Source organism: Vombatus ursinus, unplaced genomic scaffold, assembly GCF_900497805.2.
Source record: "Vombatus ursinus unplaced genomic scaffold, bare-nosed wombat genome assembly UNPS02014941.1, whole genome shotgun sequence".
Taxonomy (NCBI): domain Eukaryota; kingdom Metazoa; phylum Chordata; class Mammalia; order Diprotodontia; family Vombatidae; genus Vombatus; species Vombatus ursinus.
The window spans coordinates 4,634,686-4,648,622 of record NW_020954719.1 but is presented as its reverse complement, the minus strand read 5'-3'; the positions used below and the strand labels follow the sequence as shown (position 1 = coordinate 4,648,622).

The following is a 13,937-nucleotide window of genomic DNA, read 5'->3' as shown; positions in this document are numbered from 1 at the left end:
CCAATTTCCAGTAGCGAATGACGTAGTTGTATGTTATCACCTAATTAGCGTACTTGGCACATAATTCACTACTTTTCCTATATGAGATTTAGCATCATTCCTGTTAGGTTGCAAGTTTCCTAAGGAGCTCTGCTCACCATGGCAGAATTCCTTAAGGACCTCTGCCTGCTATATAGCGTAACAATAAATCTTCACCACCTTGACTTAAAGAATGCTTGAGTCTGTGAATTCATTCCAGATGACCCCGTGCTATACTCTGGTCCTTGAGGGATCTAAACCTCTCAGACCTCAACATGGGTTCAATAGTTACACAAATGAATTTGCCAAGAGACTGACTTTCACTTCAGTTATCACTGAAATTCTCCCCAAACCAAACTGAAGATGTTTCTGATTTAATTTCAGTTGTTTGGGGGTATTGAATGATTACACATTCAGGTCAAAACAGCAAGATCTCACACACTTACATTGATCTTTTATTGACCATTTGCTCTGATTGTAGAAATTTGCTATAAAAGGATAAGGCAGGGACTAGATTTAGGGCCCAAATATTTCAGGATTAAACATCCTTAGCTCTGTTTGGATTCAGATAATTCACAGTTTTCTAACTGTGCAGTATCAAATCCACCTCATAGCCAGTCTCAGGAATAGCCAGGTGGGTAACATTCCTTTTTAAAGGAACACAATGAGGAAACTGAGCCAGGAGGATCCCATCTTAGACTGAGGCTAAAATTGTCCTCTCAGCTTTTTCTGATGTAGACTTCCCAACTGTATCACATTCTCTCTGAGTAGCTCGTGGCATTTCTCTCAATGGTGGATTATTGACAATTGATTATGGATGGATTATTATGATCCATCAGATAACTCAAAAAAAAAGTAATTTATGGTCCTGTGAGCTTTTACCTCAAACAGCAAGTTTCACTAATCACAGCTTAGGGAAAACTTTCCCAGGATTTACATCTCAAATTTAAATTTGTCTTGGTGTAAAAAGCCAGTCATTGGAGAGTATTTCTATACACTTGCAGATTCTCAGCAAGCCATAACCCAAACCAAGCTTTTTGGCAGGTTTACACATTAAAACAATAATCAACAATAGTCAAATTGTTTTAGCTGTAACCAAATTATGAAAAGTTTGCTTGACATAACTGATACAAAAAGTTTACCAATTTGAAGCTTGAAACAAACCCGTTAGCAATCAGGTGACTTCAGTTTTGTTAAATGCATTTCCAAATTACTTTTCATCACTAACAGTTAAAACTACCACTTTAAAAGAGTGGGCTTACCCAAGTTCAGAGGCTGGCTGGCTTCTTTATCTTGACCCATCCCCCTTCCCTCTCTCCCCACGGCTGCTGGGAGGTGAGGTGGGAGGAGGTGAACAGGATGTGTTGAATGTGCGTGATGCTGCCAGGCAAAGGTTGCCATAGGGCCCAACCCCATTGCCAGTGGGGTTCATGCTTTAGCTGCTGCCTCTCCCCCCACCTTCCTTTCCCCAGGTGGGGGGAGGGCAAATTTGAAGGTGGGGGGAGGGAAGGGTGAAACTCTCTTCCCCTATGAGAGGGGTTAACAGAGATAAACCCTCTTGACTCAAGGGAAGACAATAGGAGTGACCAGAGTTGTAAGGTGTTTCAATGAGTGATAATGACCTTAATGATCAATGACCTTAATGATCGATCACAAAACCTCCAGAATTTGCAAGATGTTTTTAGCTTTTCTAACTTTTCCCTGTAGCTTCTGTGAAGGAGGATCCAGGGGTATAGAGGGGAGGGAATAAATAAACCTCAGGGAACCAAAAAGCACCTGCAGTTTTTGCAATTCCCTAGCATCCAGAGAATTGACGGAATTGGGCATACTCTTCCACATAGGGCATCTGTCCTTGTCCTCTACGCTGCGGCAGGTGTACCCAGGTCCATGGCCTTGAACCAGACTGGTGGACTGAGAGCCTGAGAGTGTCAGGTCGAGTGTGAGACAGCCTTGTAACTGTCTGCCCAAAAAGCACCTCCAAGCTTGGTGCTTGGAGAGTGACCCCAATCACAGGGCAAGAAAGAGGGGGGAGGCTTACGTACCTTTCAGTCTTGGCAGGAGAAGAGCTTGGAGTTAGGCAGCTTCCCCATATGGGCCACCAAAATGTTGAGATTTAGGGAACCCTATATTGAGATTTAGAGGTTCTGGGATCCTGAAATAGTGACAGCAAGAGACGCGGGTCCTGCCTGAATAAATTCGACCCAAGCCTTCTTTCAGTCAGAGACAAGGTTTATTAGAACATCGATTGGGGGGAGGGGGTTTCCGAGGTTTTAGGAATCTACCATATTGACCAGACTCTTAAAATCTAAGCATTTGTATCACTAATGCAAGTGGGCCACATTTTAAGAATCTGAGCCGGTGTTTTTCAGAATATAATTTAGCATAACCTGCCTTTGGAGCAGAGATTATGGGGTGGGGTTGACTCACCAATTCCTCCCCCAACCTTGAAAAAAGGAGTTTTGGGAGAAACAGAAGAAATTTGGGCCAGGCAAAGAGGAAAAAGGAACTAGAACATAGCATTCAAATATACAGCTACCAAAAGAGACTAGATTTGAGAGCCTAACTGAAGAAAGATCCTTTTCCTTTTCTCATGAGCCAGATATGTAATCTTATCAGTTCCTCATCTGTTGCTTTCAGATAAAGATTCAGATTTTAGATTTAGATCTGATTTACCCACTATAAAATCCTGTTAGCCAGCAGAAATGCTAACTATTTGTGTATTTTATGTAAGCTTAAGAGAAAGAGCAAAAACATTCCTTTATTGTAGGGAAACCAAAGATTTGATCAGCAGGAGAAGATCTGGGGGAGCAATTAGGACAAAGTGTTAAACTCTACAATTCTGGCCTGTCAATTCACATTCAGATACTCCCAGAAATAAATTACACGCTAGTGAGATCAGCAAGCTATATATGTAAGTTTACTTTCATTTTTTGGCAGATTAGTTATGACAGATAAGCCACTCCCCAAAGTGGGAAGGGAATGGAAAGAAAGCTGTGCTTCCGCAAAAGTGGAAGAGGGTTTTTCTGTGCCCTCCCTTCTCCTCCACCTCCTGGGTACTGGATCTTCCTCCTCCCTTAAAAGAGTAGCTTACCCTTTAAATCTAGCCCATCCACTCTTGGCTGGAAACTGAAAATCTCTCCAGTACAAGTACACACTCTCTCTTATCCTCTCTCTCTGTTTGTAAGCTCAAAATAAAACACATATACACACTTAACGTTTCTGTTGGCCGCCAGGGCTTTATAGTAGGCAATTGAGATTTAAGTTGACAGAGACAAATAAGGAACTGATAAACTTGCAGGCCCAGCTAATAGGGGAAAATGGCTAGGAGGCGAAAGGAGGTCACCGGCTTTCGTTGCCAGGGAGGTGTGGATCCTGGCACTCACTTTGCCTTGGATCATACATAGCACAGTCCATATCTCCAGATTGGCTCTCTCTTGTTGCTTATATCTGAGCAACTGTTTACTTCCACACTTGGTTCTCAAGTTCTTTCGGTCTCTTTGCCCAGTTCTTGTGTCCTGATTTTCCCATCTTCTACCTATATCTCCTGTTTCTATAAGTTGTATTTGGGGTGTGAGAGTGACAAACCAACCCCTCCCCCCAGAACTACTGTCCCAAAGGCAAGTTTATTTATAAAATTTTTCTCAAATTTCAGAGGTTTAATGGAACCTCAAGTTTAGTGGAAAGAACATTGGCTTCGGAGTCAGAAGACTTGAATTCAAATCCCACCTCTGGCGCTTACTACCTTTGTGACCTTGGGCAAGTTGCTTAACTTCCCTGAGACTCAGTTACCTTATCTGTAAAATTAGAGGTTTGGGTTTGATAATCTTTGAGGTGCCTTTCAAGTCTAAAGCTAGGATTCTGTATCTTAAGGTTAAGGGGAAGGAGTCTTATCTCAGTTCAGTTAATGACTTGGGTTGTGATCCTAACCTGATCATGATCACTTAATGCTTGCTGAACACTTAGTTGTTCTTTAATTTTTTTTTTTTTACCTCTCAAAGGTTTTTATACTGTTTACCAAAAATCAGCTGTTGATAGATTATGAAATAATGTTTATACATTCACTAACCAGGAGCACCATGTTCTCCAGACAAACATTTCCACTATAACATAGCTCTAATTCATCAGCATATATAGCATTCACATCAAAGAGGATAGAACTCCTTAATGCACCACATTCTAGGTATTATTCCCAAATTTTAACAACACAGCTTTATAATGTTTTTAGTGGTAGAAGCTTGTAAACATAGCATCAATATAAAACAATCTTATGAACATTTAAAATATAAAATGTAAAGTAAAACTTACTGCCATTAATCCAGTAACATTAGTCTAACTGAATGCATCTCAAAATTATCTACATGGAAAAATACCATCGTACTTTCTTTTATCAATCCATGGCATAGTACCAATATTTATGAAATTAAGCTTGAAAGTCATTACAAATTTCTTAGTACCTTGGAGAAGAGTTGTTTCTTCAGTTTCTTGTCTTTACACGCACCACCCCCATTTTGATCTTTTCAGTTTTCTGAATCTCCAATAGCTCACAAATATCTTGGAATTCAGACTGATTCTATTACAAATTACTAGATTTCTTTTTCCTTGAAATTTTATCTCATTTTTTATTATATTACTGACATTATTCTCCTCTGCTTTCAAATCGGGTTTCATGTGTTTCCATTTAGCATTAGTTTTAATTTTCCTTTTCCTACCATTTGTCTAAAATTTTTGTATACTTTTCTCTTTATTATACTAATGCTTTAAAAATATTTTCCCTCTATATTTATATATTTTCCATATTTATATATTTCCCACCATATTATATGTTATTTTATTTGTACATTTATGCATATTATTTTATTTATACACACACATATATATATATAATATTCCATATTGTATGTGTGTGTATGTATAAATAAAATTAACCCCCATTTTTATATAGTGCACACTAGTGCTCTGTCTACAATATATTATAAAAATAAAGGAAAAGAAATATTGAAAGTAAAATTCAACAATGGTAAACTGAGTCAAGTTTCTCTGAGCAAGATAACATTTTATTAGTAGGGCTGGAACCTACCAACAGAATAGGTCTTTGACTGCCTCAGTTTCTAGGCCAAAGACTCTGAGGTGAATATTTAACTCATTTTTACAAGGTTAGAACAAAGAACAGTGTAGGTAACATCATGGAGCTGAGGACAACGTGACTGGCTACTTAGTTGAGGCATGGGGGACAATATGATTGGTTGGAAGTTGGGAATGAGAGCTAACAACAGCCCCCTACTTCTATCCTATGACTAAGAAATGTTCATTGATTGAGTCTATGTGCAAAGTCAAGAGATATTGTGCCAGACTTTTTTGGTTAGCAAACCAGACATACTTGAAGGATAGCTTGGTGTGGTGTAAAAAATACTAAACCAAGCTCCCTGGTATCCACTCATATTTCACAAGGAAAACAGATTTCCTTGAGGCAAGAATATAACAATGATTAGTAAGACAGCTGGATTTCTAAAATTAACTCATTACAAAGCCAGATGAATATCTGAACTAAGTTCAGAAACAAAGAACTATGACTTAGGTGATCACAGGACAAAATCAATAAACTATAAATGGGATCAATAAGAAATGATACAGAATCAATTTAATCCTCTTAGAAACAAGCATTTATTAAATACCTGCTATATGCCAGGTATTGTATTAAGTGATTTGAGTCCGTATCATATGAAGATCAATTGATTTAGCCTGGAGAAGGGAAGACTCACGGGGTACAAGTCTTCAAGTATTTGAAGGCTATTACATGAAGAGGATTTAGACATTTTCTGGTTTGGCCCCAGAGACTAGAACCAGGAACAATGGGTAGAACTTGCAAAGAGGCAAGCTTTAGGTTGATGTCAGAAAAAATTTTCTAAAAATTAGAGCTATCCGTAAGTGGAATGACCTTCCTTCGGAGGTGGTGGGATCTCTCATTGGAATTCTTTAAAGAGAAGCTAGATTACTTTTTGTCAGGTATGTTACTATGGAGATTCCTTTTACCTATGATTCAGATGGGATCATTGTTCTCTTACAAGTCTCAAATTCTGTGATTGCTTTGGCCACAAATGGAATATAATAAAAATTTTGATTACTAACTACTTATTTGGGTTTTTTTTTATTGATATAGACTGCTATATTTTTATTTACATTTTTTTTCTTTTTTATGATTATATTACAGCTCCATATGAGCATCTTGCAAGTTTCAATGCCTTCATTTTCACCAATATCCAAAGACTTGGAAACATCTGACAAGTCAAAATCTCCACCCAAATCAGAGACTTCAGCTGATGTGAAGTATGTCACCTTTAAAGTACACTTTAGATTATAAGTCTATTGGTATGGTGATAGACTAGGTCTTCCAAAGGCTGTGTTTCATTTTTAAACTATGGGGGAAACAAATAAGGTCATTTTATAACATGTTTCCATATAAATTATTTTAAAAATTAAAAGTAATTAAAAAGTAAATTTTAAAAAGTAATTAACACTATAACTAAGAATAGAAACATAATTTCATGTATCATGATATCATGCAATTAATTCTCCTTTAAAAAGTTGTAAAGATTATTAGCATTTCAGCTCTCTATAAAAATGCCACAGTTAAGAGGAGTTGGGGAATTCTTCAGCCTGGAGATCCTAAGATCCTCCTGGAGAGTAATTCATCCCACTTTAGTCAGTTTGATTTGAAGTCAATAAACCCAGATGCAAGTTTAAAAGATAAAATGTTGAATTAGCATCAGCCTTTGCCAGGTGGCCATCTCCTCTTCAGAATAAAGGGAGATACTCACCTACATATAGGGTTTTACAGTGCCTTGGGACAATGTTACAGGCTACAAAAAGAGCCTGTCAGGTATGGCTACACATCCATTTTCCTTATTTGGAAGGTTGAGTAATAGAAACAGGATGCCAGATGATTTGGGGGGTGGAGAGGAAGGATGACAACCTTGGGGTTGTAACTTGCCAACTTTGGCCTCTCAAGAGTTGCCAAAGATCAGGTTTATTCTGATGAGGATGTTTATGGGTGGTTTACCTCATCAGACCTTGGTTGGGCCTAAAGTCTCTTGTTAATCCCATCAGAATATCTAGACGGGATGGGGGAGACCTACTTGGAGGTATTATCAGTGGGCTTATCCGGTTGTTGAATAAAATATCAACAGAGAGTATTTCTATATAAGTATATATAAGTAGAATATATCTACTTATATTACCTGGTAGCTCCCTTTTTTTGATCTCTAAGGTTTTTTGTTTTTTTTTTCCTGTGGTAAAAGTGTTTCTCCCAAACTCAAAGCACAGATTTTATCCATTTCCTCCACAGTGGGATCTAGTTTATGACCCGAGTCAAAAGATCCAGTAATAATCTAAAAATTATTTTGCCTTTCAGCGATGAAAAAACAATTCTTGATGCTGCTTTAGAAGTGCAAATGTGTGATAATCTGTTGTAAGTAATATCTTAAATTAATGTTTCTCAGAGAAAAAAAGATTTTTCCCCCCTCAGGTCAGATATAACCAACATTAATACAGATAAGAACTTGATGTCTTAACAGTGAATATTTTTTGACCTCCTTGGTTGGTAGTCCCAAGCAGAGTGTGGGTAACTTTTTTTTTACAGGTCTAGTCATCAGTGGTAAATACATCCTCTTATGTCATTGCCACTTGCTGAGTGATAATGAAGTTTCTAGCTACCTGGCCAGCTTATGGCAAAATAAATACATCCATTTGAGACCCATTTCATTTTAATCTGAATTTTAATCATTTATTTAATTTTAAAAATGTGAAAACAGCAATGATAATATAAAAGTCTAAAGCATTTTTTAATTGAGATGTGTGAAAGGGATGTCTTTTTCCAAAGATAGAATTTAATTGTCTTAGGTCTTTTTTTGGGGGGGGGATGAGATAATAGGGGTTAAGCGACTTGCCCAGGGTCACACAACTAGTAAGTGTCAGAGGCTGAATTTGATCTCAGGTCCTCCCGACTCCAAGGCTGGAGCTTTATCCACTGAGCCACCTAGCTGCCCCTAGAATTCAATTGTCAAATAAGGTGACCCATTCATATGCTACACAACCATAGAAAATTTAATACCCTGTTCTTAATGTCTTCTGCCATTGACCTGCAAAGTAGGACATTTATCCCACTCCTTAGTTAAGTTAGGCGTTGGTATAGGGTTTCTCCAAATTTCCCTTTCTGAGTGCTAGTTTTGTCACAATTTCGGAAAAGCTGTGAGGGAAAGGGTATTACAGTTATCCCCAGTCCTGAAACAACCAGCCACGAGCCACTCTGTTAAACCAAAAGCTGCTGTGTTTCCCCTATCTTCCATTCCCGGTCTGTCCTGCAACAGTCGACGTTAAAGAATTTAGCTTCTTAACCAGACTCGGTGCTGTGCTCTGGTTCTTATCTTCTTTTCCCCCCACCCGTTTCCCTTCCTCTTTTTGCCTCTGTCTCTGTCTCTGAGTCTCTCTGTAGTTAACAACTCCAGCAGATCTTCTTGGTGGGTCCTGAAGTCTCTTTGTTAATTTCATCAGAATATCTGGAGGGGATAGAGGTGGCATAGATAGAATCAGTAGCTTGTCCTGTTGTTGAATAAAATACCATCTGAGTGTCTCTATTTTACACAATTCTGTAGTTCCTTTTCTTTGACTTGGCACTCTTTCTGCCTGTTAGACTGCCAATGCTCCACTCTGCCTTCTGGGTCCATGCTGAATGCTTGACCAGAATAGTAGTCACCCCTTTTGTGGACATCCAGGGACTATTTTGCAGAACAAATTATTCCCTTAAAAATGGTTTAGCATAGGGGCAGCTAGGTGGTGCAATGGATAGAGTACCGGCCCTGAAGTCAGGAGGACCTGAGTTCAAATCCGGCCTCAGACCAAACACTTGACATTTACTAGCTGTGTGACCCTGGGCAAGTCATTTAACCCCAATTGCCTAAAAATAAAAAAAATTAAAAGTTAAAAAAAATGGTTTAGTATGTTGGAAAGTACACCAGACTTAAATAGAAGACCTTGATTCTATTCCTGGCTCTGCCACTTAAGCTTTATGATCTTGGTCATAAGTGATTTATCTTCTTTGAATTTGAAGATCAATATATCTACCCATGTGCCTCATGGATATTGCTTAGACAGCTGTAAACAGGCATGTTCACCAACATCATAAAATATTTCTTTGAAAATGTGACATTGGATGAAACATTACAGGAGAATTTAATTCCATTTGGGCAAAAGTGGAAAGCCAGCAACATGGCCAGGGTCACTGGGGTTCAGTTTTTGCTCTTATGACTGCTCTCCATATGATTTGTATCTTCAGTGATTAGGAAAAATATCACAATTGGGATTCATAAGATTAATGATTTTTAAGATTAATCCATTTATTGAATCAATATAGTATTATTAATAATAGCTTACTTGTAATACTTTATAATTTTTTCAAAATTATTATTCTGTAAAATAAGGGGATTTGATTAAATGAAACAATATAATTCAAACATTTATGAATCTTTTATAAATAAACATTTATTATGCACCTACTGTGTGCCAGGCTAGGCACTATGCTAAGCTCTGGGTATGCAAAAAGAGGCAAAAGATAGTCCCTGTTCACAGGGAGCTCACAATCTAATGGGGGGATACTACATACAAACAAATATATACAAAGCAAGCTATGTACAGAATAAACAGGAAATAATAAAGGGAAGGCTCTAGCATTAAGAGAGGTTGGGAAAGACTTCCTGTAGAAGGGAGAATTTTAGTTGAGATTTAAAGGAAGGGAGTAGGGGGAAAATAGGAGAGAAAACATTCCAGACATGGGGGACAATCAGAGAAAATGCCCAGAGCTGAGAGATGGACTGTCTTGTTTATGGAATAGCAAAGCAGCCAGTGGTTTTTTGTTTTTGTTTTTGTTTTTTTAAAGGCAATTGGGGTTAAATGACTTGCCCAGGATCACACAGCTAGTAAGTGTCAAGTGTTTGGTCTGAGGCTGGATTTGAACTCAGGTCCTCCTGACTTCAGGGCTAGTGGTCTATCCACTGTGCCACTTAGCTGCCCCCCCCTTTTTTTTTTCAGCCAAAGACAAGGTTTATTAGAACATCCATCATATTGGGCAGTCTCTTAAGGAGTCAGAACATTAGTGAGCCATTAACTAGATTATAACAATCTGAGCCCAAAGCAGCCAGTGTTAATGGATCTATGAGTATGTGGTATAGAATAAGGTATAAGAAGACTGGAAAGGTAAGATGGAGCTAGTTTAGAGCATTGGAGTTTATTGAGTGGGGTATGTGACATGATTGGACCTGCTCTTTAGGAAAATCATTTTGGTGACTGAATGGAGGATGGATTGGAGTGGGAAGAGACTTGAGGCAGGCAGATCCACCAGCAGGCTATTGCAGTAGTCCAGGTGTAAGGTGATGAGGGCCTATACCACAGTGGAGGGCAGTGTCAGAAGAGATAAGGGAGCATATTCAAGAGACGTTGCAATGGTAAAATTGACAAGCCTTGGCAACAAATTGGAGATGGAGGATATAGAGAGATAGTGAAGAATTGAAGATAACTTCTAGGTTGTGAGCCTGGGAGTGTGGTGTTCACCTCTACAGTAATAGGGAAGGTAGGAGGCAGAGAGGGTTCAGGGGGAAGTATACTGATTGCTGTTTCGGACATGTTTAGTTTAAGAGGTCTACTGGACATCCAGTTGAAGATGTCTGAGAGGCAGATGGGAGGTCAGCAGAGAGTTTGGGGCAGGTCAGCTAGATCTGACAACAATTTTATACAGTAACCCTATGAGGCAGGCAGTGCAAACTATGATCTCCATTTTTACAGATGAGGAAACTGAAGCTAGGGGAGATAAAGACGTTACCTCAAATCACCAAGCTATTAAATAGAACTGGGACATGAACCCAGGTCTTTTGGTTCTAAATCCAATCCTATCACTTAAATGGAAATCATTGAAGGTGTTATTTTTGCTCTCTAGAATTAAATGATTTTTATAGTAAATAATGGGAGATCTAACATTTTTAAAAGAAAAAGATAAACAAGATATGAAAGGGGATCAGTACTGCTGTATAAAAGGAAGATGTGTTTGTGAGGAAATCCAATAAATCAGATGATGGAAATATGAAGCAGAGTAAGTGGGTGAAATATAAAGGAGGAGGGAGAAACAGAAGTGATCTTGTCAGAGTATCCTGCTGACTACTTGAACAGAAGAATAAAATCAATGAGGAGTTATGGAAACATACACATCAAAACACAAAATGGGACTTGTCCACGAAACTAGATTTCTATTTTATGCTGCTTTTAAAAACTATACAATAAATTGCCCACATTACTTTTAAAACTCTCCTACTCGTTAGTGCTTCTCTCTGAACTTTTGACTGTTCTTTTCTGTGCATTTAAAAAAATGTTTCAACAGTCCTCTTTTGCATGTGTATCTCTATTGCTAAATCTCTTCTCCCAATCTCTCTTCCAATTTGAAAAAATTCAACAGGAAAGAAAAAATTACCTTATAACAAATAAACATCGTCAAGCAAAATTAATCCACATAATGGCCATGTTGAACAATGTATATATTTTTTTCCCTGCACCTTGAACCCTTCACCTCTCTCTCAGAGGGTGAATGACATGCTTCATTATACATCCTCTTGAGACATGATTGGTCATAACTTGATCAGTTTCTTTACAATGTTGTTCTTGCTTGAATTGTTCTAATTCAGCTCAATCACTGCATCAGTTCATCCTATCCAAGATTTTCTGGAATCATCTCTTTCATTGTTTCTTTCTTTTTTTTTTTTTTTTAAATTTTTTTCTTTTTTTATTTTTAGGCAATTGGGGTTAAGTGACTTGCCCAGGGTCACATGGCTAGTAAGTGTCAAGTGTTTGGTCTGAGGCCGGATTTGAACTCAGGTCCTCCTGACTTCAGGGCCGGTGTTCTATCCACTGCGCCACCTAGCTTCCCCCATTGTTTCTTTCTTTACATTACATTCGTATACCACAGTTTGTTCAGCCATTAATGGATACCCCCTGTCAATTCTAGTACTTTCCTTTTTTTTTATACATCATCCCCTTTTCAGAGTCAGGAAGTTTGTTTTGCTTCCTTCACTGGAATTATCTTCCATTTCAGGTTCCCCCTCCCATCCTCACTTATTTCTCTGTTGAGTTTGGTGTATTTCTATACCAAACTATGTTCAATTATTTGCTTCAGATAAAAGGAAGGTTCTTCTAATGTTCCTTCTTCCACCATTTCTTCCATGTTCATATACTCATCTGGCCTCAGATACCAGCTGTTTGGGCAAATCACTTAAATTCTACCTCAGTTCCCTCAACTGTAAAGTAGGGATAATGACGACATCTATATCATTGGGTTATTGTGAAGATCAAATAATTTTATAGTTTTATAAGATCCGTAAGCACCTAGGGGTGCTTAATAAATGCATATTTTCTCCCACCCCTTTCACACTCTGCATATATATTTATATATTTAACTTAAATATAATTTAAATATATAACATATATTATATATAATGTATAGAATATATTACAATGTATTATTATTAATATTATTATACTAATATATAATTATAATTATTATAATATCGTATTATATTATAATAATGTATAATGTATAATGATTAATAATTATATTAATATGATGTGATTTGAATGTGTTTTATATATATATATATATATATATAGCAAGTTCTATCCTTTTCTACCCCCTTTCTATATAAGTGGATTCCTCCTTTTACCCTAACTTTTCTTCCTCAGAAGAGAATCAATCCACCTCTAGGTCCTCTTGATTCCAGGTCCACTCTTCTATGCTTCAAATACATTTATAATCAATAGAAATTATAATTGTACATACTAATTTACTTCTAGATAGTAACATTGGAAAGGTTATCTCAAGGCCTTTTCTAGACATTCTGAAATGTTCATGATATATGAGACATTTGGCAGGAGGATTTGCCAACCAGTCCCTGTTAATAAGAAGCTTTAACGAAAAGCTAAGTGTTATAACTAAATTAAATACATAGTAAATTCCCAATTTCAGAATTTCTCTAGCCCACATACAGTTTTAAGGTTTTTTTCATGATGTTTTACATGAGAAGAGAAAAGATACTGTTACGAGATTTGTTATTTGATCTCTTCTATTTGTATTTTTGGTTATTTTTAGATCTTCAACTCTGCAAAAATCCAGCAGTCTGGGCAGTTTGAAGAAAGAAGTATCTGAAACGGTTGGTTCCTCAATAGTTTCTCTTATTTCCTGAAAAGAGTAATATTCTTCCCATTTTAGAAGTGCAAGCTACACGGGGTATCTTTAGTGTCGCCCCTTCCCTGCCTTGTACCTGAGTTAATGAGAGGGTTAGCAGGTATGAATATGGACAGTCACTCATTTATGTGGAAGGAGGGAAGTTGAAAGCAATACTTTCAGCAAGCTTTCTTACCCATTGAAGGAAGAAACATGTCTTTCAGGCACTTTATTAGAAACACTACTGGGGATTTTGTTGATCTGTAGCACAGAGGTGTAGAAGATAAGTTCTGTCGGTGGGATTCTATACAATGAATGCTGAGAATTGCATGCTTTTTTCTAATACTATTTGTTTTCCTCTTCATACAGGAAAAGGAGCCTCTTCAGAAGCCTCCAGAGGTGATTTTATGACCTGGCTTAGTATAACGGATAAGTAAAGGAATTAATTTAATAAGCTCGAAAGGGTCAGGAGGCAAACACTTTTGTTAAAAAGTTAAATTGGAGACGGGGGTGGGGGGAGGAACGATCTTGTACTTGGACAATTTTAAATATCATCATGGAAACCAAACATGTGCTCATATCATCATGTTTAGATTGAGCATAACTGGGCTTCCTTGTGGAGATTTCACAAACCCCACACTTCCCCCCATCTCCACTGGCTCTTATA

At 37.6% G+C, this 13,937-nt stretch overlaps 1 protein-coding gene across 6 annotated transcripts in view; it reads left to right on the top strand.

Annotated features, from left to right (window-relative positions):
• The window catches only part of PPFIBP1 (PPFIA binding protein 1), a 208,328-nt gene that overhangs the window by 177,856 nt on the left and 16,535 nt on the right, over nt 1–13,937 (top strand). For all 6 annotated transcript variants that reach the window (XM_027844331.1, XM_027844334.1, XM_027844330.1 and 3 more), the window contains 4 exons: nt 6,227–6,342; nt 7,427–7,483; nt 13,196–13,256; nt 13,640–13,669. In XM_027844331.1, coding sequence (XP_027700132.1) covers nt 6,227–6,342; nt 7,427–7,483; nt 13,196–13,256; nt 13,640–13,669 — 264 coding nt within the window. The remainder of the gene's footprint in view (nt 1–6,226; nt 6,343–7,426; nt 7,484–13,195; nt 13,257–13,639; nt 13,670–13,937) is intronic.